The 11,014-nt window shown below is 33.5% G+C and overlaps 1 protein-coding gene across 2 annotated transcripts; it reads left to right on the plus strand.

Moving 5' to 3' along the window:
- The first annotated feature begins 1,465 nt into the window (after positions 1 to 1,465).
- Positions 1,466 to 6,306, plus strand: LOC132032787 (protein NEN4-like). 2 transcript variants are annotated; one of them, XM_059422501.1, is made up of 6 exons: positions 1,466 to 1,835; positions 2,786 to 2,943; positions 3,248 to 3,297; positions 3,600 to 3,663; positions 3,858 to 4,202; positions 5,599 to 6,306. In XM_059422501.1, exons 1-5 carry the CDS (start codon positions 1,559 to 1,561, stop codon positions 4,092 to 4,094), a joined length of 786 nt encoding a protein of 261 aa, XP_059278484.1. In that variant the 5' UTR covers positions 1,466 to 1,558; the 3' UTR covers positions 4,095 to 4,202; positions 5,599 to 6,306. The 2 variants fall into 2 exon arrangements, with proteins under 2 accessions (XP_059278484.1, XP_059278485.1); XM_059422502.1 differs by having other exon boundaries at positions 1,470 to 1,835; positions 3,251 to 3,297.
- Positions 6,307 to 11,014: the final 4,708 nt, after the last annotated feature.

Raw genomic sequence — 11,014 nt, forward strand, 5'->3', positions numbered from 1 at the left:
AGCACGGGCGGTCGGACATTATGACACAAAAAGCAATCGGTAGGGCCTTAATTTTTGGGGGCTCATTTTTTTTAAAAATGTATTTTATATATAAACTGTTGTCTCAATCGAAAGAAGCTTTTCAAAACTAAAATTGATAAAATCTTATCCAAGATCAACAATGTCTAATATAGACTGAATGGATTAGCTATATTATTAATTGAAAAGGAATTGTTAATACAAATCGATTATGAAACAGTAATTAATGATTTCACATCTAAAAAAGCTAGAAAAGTGGACTTTATATATATATATATATATATATATATATATATATATATATCCTTAAAAAAAAGTTTAGGGTCTCCGTTTGAAATTTAACTTTAGACCCCCAATATTGTAGAGATAGTTAAATATTAAAATAATAAAAAAATTATTCATAAAAATATATTATAATATTAGGATATGATACATTATGAAATGACAACTATCCAAACAAAGATGTAAGCTTCCGAGGTACACTACTTCAAGACTAAGCAAAAGAGTCTCTCAAATTCCAAGCTGTTAAAAGCAAAAAAAGATAAAGTTATTATCAGTACCCTGCACTGGCCCACGCAGTGACGTGTGCAGAATTTTTTGCAAGCGATATTAATATTTAAAGAAAGTGAATAAATGAATAAATAATAACGATAAATAGTGTCATTTTTTATATTTATACCAAATATTTTCATTTTGCTTATTATCTATACATGCATATCTGGTGCTCTCTCTATTCCGGTCTATGTGAAGCATTCGACGACCGAGTGTCAAAACAACTGATTTATTATTTGAATTCAGGTATATATTCTTCATATTTAATATATATATATATATATATATATATATATACACAGATATAAAAACTACATAAAGAATACTACAAGTCAATATATCTAATGATTCAAAAGATATTTTAAAAAAAATCGAGAAAATCATAGTAAAAGAAAAATGTTCGACTCCCCAAATTGTAATATCACATAAAATTGGATGCGGAAGTAAAAAAATTCAACAGGTCACCACTTGAAGCAAGGTATACCCACCCTATATTTTGGGTTGAAGCAAGTATATGTATTTTGAATTTTAAGTTTATGAGTTCCAAAAATTTATTGTACGTACATATTCAGTTTAAGACTTGGTTGGATTGATTTGTTTTCGAACTTTTTTAGTGTTTGGTGGCCATACCCATTTTTGTCTTAAAAATAAGGCTCAAAAAAATAATGGGTTGAAGCTTAACAAAATAAGTTGGCTTATCCTAACTTATTTTTTAAATATAAATTGTTGATGATTCATAAAAATTGTTGTAAATAGCCTATCCAAACGGGCTCTGAGTCTCATCAAATGTACAGGACCTAGACTAAAATAATTGTGTTCTGCCCAATCTGTACCTTACATGCTTTCTCCGCCCCCAAGCCTATATGCATCCATCTATATATATATACATACTTGGAGTAATATATATCACTACACAACCTTAACACAACAAGAAACTATATTCTCACTGTGTGTGTAAAAAATTGTGAAGCTAAGCTCAGCTGCATTAATGGAGATGAACATAGATGGACAACATGATCCAATTGTGTTCTTTGATGTGGAGACGACGTACCCGAATCCGGGTCAGGATACGATCCTATATGAATTCGGATCCATATATGTATGTCCAAGGAGGTTGATTGAGCTTAAGAGTTATTCGACCCTGATCCGACCCGATGACTTGGATACATTGCCGGATCTTTCTTATAAAGGCATCACAAGAAAAGACTTAGCTTCTGCCCCTCACTTCTCTCAAGTTGCTGACACTATCTACGATATCCTCCATGGTAAGTAATTAGCATATAACAAAAAAAATCATCATTCTCATGTTTTTTTTTCCCAACTTTTACACACTAGTAACTAAAGAATGGGAGTGTCCCTATATCAGAGTAACGGTAAAATTATCTTTGTATAATCCTTGCTTTGTAGGTTCAAGCTTGATATTTGTTTCAAGATAGGCTACCTATATTATACCCCTTGGAATGCGGTCCTACCCCCGAATACTGATGTACCCTTTTTACACTAGTAACTATAGTAATGTAGAAAATATTTTTGTTAGTTTCTCACTCGATGTTTGGCACCCGCTATGAGGGCCCGACTAATTTGGATTCGTGCCGGAAAGTCTCACTCTGAGGGTAAAGCGCTCTCTACCAAAAGCAATCACTTCATATCCAGGGCATAAACTCGAGACCTCCAATTATGGATTAATTAAATGATACTTATCATCCTACCACAATCTTTGATGGTATGTGAAAAAATACTTAGTATATAAGATTACTCGTATAATTGTTATAACACTTTATAGTGAAGTATAAATTGGTAACTTACTTATCGTTACTGAACTCTACTTGTTATAATGATAAAGTCGCAGAATTATTTTTTTATTATCATAGTAAAATACTGAATTTTACCTATTATAACTGTAACATCATAAAATTATTTTTTGTCACACTAAAGTCATATTGAACTGAGTATGAATTAATCAGAAAATACAAATTGACTCGAAATGTCAATTTTTTGGCGTACAATTATGACATTTTACTCACCGCGTTAGCGCGTTACCACTATAAATTTCACGTCAGAAAATAAATATTTCACTTTGGAATAATTTTGACTACCCTCTTCATCATTCTCGATCCTAAGTTACATTCGAAAGTGTTGTAATTACATATGTAAATGTTATGACAAGTCTAATTTTATTCTTGTGTGACGCTTGTATATCTATATATTGAGACAGATCGAATATGGGCTGGACATAATATTGAGGACTTTGATTGTGCTCGAATTAAAGAGGCGTTTGATGGAATTAATAAGCCAGCACCAGAATACAGGCACTTGATTGATTCACAACATTTGTTAACGGACTGGTTTGGAAAGAGAGCTGGTAACATGAAGGTATTTTTTTATTTCCTTTGATGACTCTGAATCGAGGGGTGTAGCCTAGAGGTCAGTGAAACTGAAACAAACTAGGAAAGTAAAGGCGGACTCGATACATTTGTTACTGGTCCGTCCGAGCCCATTAGATTTGGTGCAAATCATGTATTACCTTTGTCTGGCACAATCGGATTTCAAAATTTATATTTCTTAATTTTGATCGTGAAATCAAACATAAAATCTTTAAGTTTTTTTAATAAAATTTATATATTTGGGAACTACGTAAGAATTAGGCTGATACTAATTTGAGTGATAATGTCTGTAGCAGTTGGATAGTCTTGCAGCTTATTTTGGATCTAAAGAGCAAGTGCATAGGTAAGTATGATTATTAATTCGTTTGTATTAAGGATAAGTTGATTGTTATTAGACCATAGTTTGATATTTTTAGTGGAGGCCGCGTAGTACTATAAAACTAGAAAAATAGGATGACAAATTTTGTAACTAAACAGCAAAATCTGTCGATAATCCTATTTACCGACAAAATAGCACAGATTATCAAACAATTTTGTTAGCTACGAGCATTTTTAGCGGCGGATTAGCGACAAAGTTTGTAACTAATTTCAATTTTTTTCATAGTATGGATCAAGTTTCTGACTTCTTTATCTCTGTAATTTCAGGAGTTTGGATGATGTCCGGATGAATCTTGAAGTTGTCAAGCACTGTGGAGCTGTTTTATTCTTGGTAAGTGTAATTATTATTTTGCTCATATTTTGTTTCAGTTTATATGACGCAATTTTCTTATTTGTTTGTCCCAAAAAAATAATGATACATCTTTATATTTGAAACAATCTAACTATAAATTTCTCATTTTATCCTTAATGTAAAGCTTTTACAGCATCACAAATGCTATGATACACAATTCAACTTATTTGCAGGAGGCTATGTGTCCCGAGATTCTTCCTCAAACTTCATGGATTTCACCCAATGAAGTTTCTATACATTCTACGTATGCCATCCCTACCTCCTTTTACGATGGAAACCCGAAAATACGTATTATGCACCGCGACATTGATTTGAAGTTGCATTGCAATCGCCTCAAAGTGCGATTTGGAATCAGGAAGTTCGATAATGGAACTCACTTTCGTGGTGGATGCCTCTTCACTTTTATGTGAAATTCTTGACAAATGTGATGTTCGTGCGGAGCAGATGTACAAGGATTTTGGTGGTAACTCGGAATGGTTGCCTGTTGTTCACAGAGTTTATCAAAGCATTCGATTGCGGTAAGTTACTAATCTATATGCTCGGACCCTCCAAATATGTTGTCACGCCAGTGTCGAGTCATCCAAAAATGTATAGCTTTTGGAGGATTCGACACACATATGACAGACTGATAGTATATATGAAGAGTCCGAGTGAAATAGCTTCTAATCAGGAAAGATAACCTCAATCCAGATATCCCAGAAAATCAGTCACCTTTTTTCTTTGTTTTCTGCAATTGTTTTAGTGAGATATATTACATGTTGCTGATTTTGATATAGAATTGCTTTGATATATTTATAATAGTATCAATCAGCTAAGTGAGAAAATGTTGATATTGTCACGTTCCGGAAACCCCAGACTTTGCGACTGGCACCCAACCAGGGGCGGATCTACACCCCATTGAGGGTGTTCACCCGAACACCCTCAGTAAAAAAGTACACTGTATATATAAGGAATTTTTATATGTTTTATGTACATATATAGATTTTTAACACCTTGACCACAAGAGTAAGGGTTGGTTCAGTGGTTTAGGGGGTTTAAAATTCACCTTGGGGTTCCAAGTTCAAGCCTCGGGCACTACATTTTTATTTTTCGCTCCATTGCACCCAACAACCCCCAATATCGAGCGAACAATTCATTAAACATAGTGAATGCACCCTAAACAGGATATAAGTCAAACATAAAGACGTAAATAATCCAAAAGTCAATTACCAAGTACAATGCGGAATTCAAAATAGGTATGAACCTGCATTTGGATGAGCATCTAAGAGTTATGATCATGGAAGTCAATAGAGTTGACTCCACTCGTGTTCGCGATATATCTCCCATACAGTTAGCTAGCTCTCCACCTTTTGCGATTGCAAGACACCAGATGACAACAAAAAATTTAAAACTGTCTAAGGTTCCAAAATGGTAATATCATCTTGTACAAGTCGCAAATATTCAAAAAGAAGGGTTAAATTGTTGCAGATTTTCCTTCCTCACTTATGTAGAGGCCTAGCTTCAATCTATTCTTCAGGTTCATAAGGTGTCCATCCTAATCATAAATAAAGAAAGTACATCAAGAATCTGTTGCTCATTTTTTTTCCTTTTTTACTTATGCAGAGACTTGACTCAATTGTCATTTGTCCTCTTTATTATATCCTTGAAATTTTCTTATTTCTGAAAAAAGGGAAAGTAAAAGTACAAAGATGTAACGAATATGTTGAGCCACCAATTAAGGCATTTCGTCAAGATTTGGATTTAGTTTACTATTTTTGTTGAGTCGCCCCCTGATGCTTTAGGCACCTGTATTGTCAGATCCTCCAAAACTATATTAATAATTTTTGGGGGATCCGATATGAGCCTGATGGAACATTATAGGCTTTTATATGTTTTATTTGATCATATTTCTCTTTCTATTTGCTTAATGTGTAGCTTGAAGGCTAGAGGGGAAACACATATAGAGAGACATCAAAATGGATCTTTCACCAACCAAAGAGTTGAGTGCAGTAACTTTGACTCTGCAGAATTAGAGAGATTGATCATTCCTGGGAACTTTGTGGATGCATATCTCTCTTTGGACACCTTTGATTATATGGAGAAAGCAGGAATCCGCTTAGTGGCTGATAAGTTGATTATACATCACTAGTACTTCCTAACGTATTATTCTGAGCTTAAACGGGAAAACATGGTCAGTCAAGATTATATAGTTGATTCTAACTTGTTTGGGATTGAATCATAATTATTAGTATTATTGTTGTTGTTGTTGTTGTTGTTGTCGTTGTTGTTGTTGTTGGTATTGTTGTTGTTCTTTCGTATAATCCTGAGCTTAAGTAGAAAAATATGGTAAGTTAGGATTCATATAGGGACCTCAATTTCTTTGGTATTGAGATGTAGTTGTTGTTATTATTGTTTTCTACCGTATTATTTTGAGCTTAAACAGAAAAATATGATCAACAAGGATTCATAGAAGCAACCTTGATTGTCTGGAATTGAGGAGTAGCTATTGTTGTTGTTTCGTAATTTATTATTCTGGCTTAAATAGTGTCCATTGTAAAGTTGATATGATGTCCTGTAGAAAGTGTACCTTGCTATTTTATGAATGTAACAAGTATTAACAAAGGGATTGGATAAGTTTGGTTTTATTTGGTTTTTAAAATCAGCTTCTCTTTTGTTACACTCTTTCTGTTTTAGTTCAGGTGATTCCTAATTTTATTCCTTGAAAAAAAAAAATTCTACAGTCGGAAATATTTTACTTTAAACATTTACCCTAATGAAAAGCTTTTATAATCACACAACATTTATGTCATGTTTGATTATATGGAGAAAGCATGAATTGCCTTAGTGGCCGACAAATTGATTACAAATTAGAAGTTTTTATAACCACACTATTATTACTTTATGAATGTACCAAGTATTTATAAGAAGAAAAAGTACTAAGTATACTAATAACACCTCAATTCCTAAGAAAAATGCTTGAAGCTAGGGAATCTGTGGAGCATGAGATCTGGTGGGAATTAAAGCAGGATCATCTATTGTGTGGTATGAGAATTGGACAAAACTCGAAGCATTACATCATGTGATCCCAGTTGAATATCCAATCAATGAGGAATTAGAGGAAGTTCCAGAATTAATAGAGGAAAGAAGGTGGAAGACAGAATTACTGCAACATAACTTTCCAGCAGATATAGTGGAACATATTGAATCAGATATTCATATTGAGCAATTACATGGATACTTGGACAAGCCATGGTGGATGCCTACAAGTTCAGGAAAATTCACAGTAAATAGTGCTTGGAATCTATTGAGGCATAGGGAAACATAACAACAAGATTACAACTACATGTGGATTAAAGGGTACCTTTTAAGGTATCATTTTTCCTTTGGAGATTATGGAAGTTTAAACTTCCAACTGATGAATGGTTGCAAAGAATGAGGATTTCTTTGGTTTCTAGATGTTATTGCTGTCTCATTCCAAAATAGGAAACAATGCAACATCTGTTTGTAGCTGGTAACTTTGCACAAGAAGTTTGGAGAGTTTTCATGAATGCAGCAGGGATAAAAATGAATCTAGTACAGATTCATCAAGTTATTAGAGAATGGTGGTGTTATACCCCATTTGGACCGGGTCAAAGCAGAGTACAACATATTGGTGATTCCTATATTATTTTATCTAAGGAGTCGCCACCTAATTATTTAATGGTGAATTAGGGCACCTAATTATTAACTGAATAATACTAAATTAAACTCCATCTTTAAAGGGTCTTACGAACCTAATAAATTCTAGGTAAGGGTTCTAATTATCCTAAAGGGAAGGGATTAGGCATCCTTTAAGATCCGTCAAAACGGTTAACCGACCAAACTTAGGCTAATTAATTAAGATTAAATAAGGTGCCTAAATTTTAAGAAAAATGGCTTATAATATTACTAAGGTTTTAAAAAAAAATATATAATAACGTTGTTTAAAATAAGATTTAAGAATATGCTAAAGCTTTAAATAAAAATGCCATTTTAAAAAAAACAAGACTTGCACAAAAAGGGGCTTCGAATGTTATTTAAAGTAAACTGTAGATATTGCTAGACTTTAAATAATAATGTTATTTTGAAAATGAGACTTGCAAAATAAATGATTCGCATAGAAGCTTTTAATGGAAGATCTAGCCAATTTGGTAAAATTACATTAAATGAGTATAGGGGTGTAGAAAATCTAGACTTATTTTATAAATAGAATGCAAAAGATGATGAGTTTTCTTTTCTTTTTTACTAATTTATTTAACTATGCTCGGCTAAAAATATGTATAATTGGATGAATCTTGAAAACAATGTTTATAAAATATTCTTAAGTTTATATTTGCGTACTAGTGACGTTTTGAAATGTATTATGATGGTAAGAATAAAATATGATTCCCTTTACTTAAAATATATAGTCATGCCGTTTTGCAAACCAATTATTCCAAATAAAATAAATATTAGATGTTACAAATAATTTTCATACGAAAGAAGAGAGTAAACTTATGGAATTGATCATTAGTCTTCCTTAAACTAACTACCTATTATTAAAACTAAACCCACTAATTCATTAGGATTTATCTAAACAAAACAAACAAAAAGTTAGTTGCATAATTAAAATACACAAAATAAATGAGGAGTAGAAAATATAAATGGGCTCAGCCCATTTTAAAAGAATCTGCTGCAATGGGGCTGCTGTTGGGCTTTGGCCCAATATGCTGCTGCGGACTGTTGCTGCTGTTATGGGCCTTGGCCCAGATTTTTTTTTTTTGCATAGTTGATGGGGCTGACTCGATAAAAGTGCTTCGTTGGGCTTTAGCCCAACATCGAATGCGGGAGGAGACGAGTCCCTCGGACTCACGCGCGGTGGTCATACATAAAATGAAAAGGAAAAGGATTAGTATACGTCTAAGCATACAATTTCATCATTTAAACAAAATAAGATATGCAAATCAGGCAAACACACAAGAAATAAACAATCTAGAACAAACAAGCCATATTTTGGGCAATACGAAACAAGATTAGGCCAAAACAAATATTAAGGTGAAAGTGGACATAATGGGTCAAGCATAAATGCTATTCAGAGGCCCAATTGCTCCAGATCATATTTAGTTCACATTTCTACAATCAGTTTCTCATTCTTTATAAACGTATACAGAGGAAAAAACAAATCACGCAGTCACAGACCAACACGGACAGGCAGAATAGCAAGCCTTATAGTCATTTTAAAACAAATAGTGTATGATAGTGTTATGGCTATTGCAAACACAGACGTATATCATGAAAGATTGATTCACAGGATACTTTTCAGGCAAGGCAGTAGACAGGTTCAGAGGGCCATATGTTTTCTTTTTCAGGACATCTTATCAACAAAAGACCTAGAATAAGATTTGTAGACTTCACAGGTTTATAAGTTCTACCAGAAATGGATTAGCAACTCAGGCTTTAGAGGGCAAGTACACAATCTCACCTAAAGTACCCCTTTTTATATTATCCCTCGAATGACTGAACAGGATATTATTCACTTAATCATGCAAACAGTAATCAGATCTGGGTGACATAACCATGATTATTTAAAACTTAGCTAATTGTATGTATAGTCATTCATTTGGACAAAAGAAAGGAGAGAGGGCTGGGCACGATTCTGGGCATGCAGCAGGCATGTAAAACCACACTATAAGACTTTTAATGACTTATTTAGCAAACACCATCACTAAGACATTTTGGCAAGTGAGTATCCACCCTTAACAAAGTCTGAGCACTTCTAACTTGCATACGAAAAGCAGATTCGCCACCAAACAGACAGAAGACATCAAGGATTAGGTGTATGATTATGAATATACATGGATTTGGCATTGTTTGACTCAGACAAGATGACCATTTGCAAACATTGAATTACTATGATAGACTAAGTTAAGTAGTCTATTAAAAAAAAAGCACATCAGTATTGCAAGTATTCCAAATAGAACAGGCCTTGAACCATCTAAACCCATATTTGAACAATTAATGCATTTGTTTAAAGGAGTTGCTCATCATTTTTTTTGAAAAGTGTAACGTATAAGGTATGCATTTCTTCTTAGTCTAACCTAAACCTTCCAAATTAAATTAATGTTAACATGCTTGGAGTTAGTTGTCATGATTGAATCTCGACTTAAAGGCCCAAATTTATTATCAAGATACTAACATATGCTATGAGCTAAAATTGGCACAGAATCATGAGTCATGAATCGATTTTGTTCACATAGTAGAAGATAAATGGCACAAGACTGACTCAATCATATATTACCCAAGCTATCAAACCAACAGGCCAGCATTTCTAGATCAATAGCCAACATATGCATGACTTGGATGACAATTGCATTAAAGCAAGTATAGTATAATCATATTAACATTCTAACAGGTGACAGCTAGACCAAATAAAACATAAAGAAAGCATTTTGAACCCACTAATGGCTTAAGCCCCGACAAACATGTGGTGAACAGTAGCTAAACATAGACTAAACATGCTGATAATCATCTTGGCAAGCACATCATTAACCATAAACTAAACTATATCAAAGCTTTACAGTAGACTAATAATATGGGTTGGTTACTTATTGGACAGAGAATAAGTTAAGTTACAGACTTGTTAGTATTTAAACCATTCTTGCATATATTCGACTAACATGAGTTAACTAAACCCAAACTACACTAAAGGACCATTAATCTGCCACATGCTTAATCACCTATCAAGCTAAGCTTAAATAATCTCAAACAAACAAGACCTTATTAGCCATTAAGAGGAATCACACACAAAGTTAAACTAAACCGAAGCATACTAACAATTATTAGATAGAAACACATGATTTAATATCCGGGTTCAATAGCATCAACATACAGCTGCATCTATATGCTTCAATCATATATATAAGCCAACTAAACCAGCAAACAATCCAAGCATAGGCATTTGGTGGCAGTCTTGACTAAATAGCATGTTAGAATTGATGTGGAATCTATCACACCAACAACTCATGTATTTAAACAAAGAATCTCACATTGACAGTACCACATAAAGACCTGACTAAAAAATAAAAATGATCTAAGGGGAGGTTATTACCTTCTTCGGGTGCAGCGAAATGAGGCGAAGGTCTCGATACCTACTCGAACACCACACTCCGAGTTCGTATAGATCCGAATCAATACCCAGAGCGAAAAATGGACAGAAATGCTTTAGTATACTTTTTATCAATCACCAAAATATATGATTACTATAAACTGATTATTATATTTTTTTTAAAGGGGATTTTTGCGGCTAGAAGCTATATATTTCAAAAGAGTTTTTTGCAGCTGGAAAGACCACCCC

This window comes from Lycium ferocissimum, chromosome 10, assembly GCF_029784015.1.
Source record: "Lycium ferocissimum isolate CSIRO_LF1 chromosome 10, AGI_CSIRO_Lferr_CH_V1, whole genome shotgun sequence".
Taxonomy (NCBI): domain Eukaryota; kingdom Viridiplantae; phylum Streptophyta; class Magnoliopsida; order Solanales; family Solanaceae; genus Lycium; species Lycium ferocissimum.

Excerpts from the sequence above, each read along its gene's own strand:
- LOC132032787 (XM_059422501.1), top strand. The coding sequence starts at position 1,559 with ATGGAGATGAACATAGATGGACAACATGATCCAATTGTGTTCTTTGAT. Across the intron at positions 1,836-2,785 it reads TATCTACGATATCCTCCATG|ATCGAATATGGGCTGGACAT; the intron begins GTAAGTAATTAG and ends ATATTGAGACAG. Across the intron at positions 3,664-3,857 it reads GTGGAGCTGTTTTATTCTTG|GAGGCTATGTGTCCCGAGAT; the intron begins GTAAGTGTAATT and ends ACTTATTTGCAG.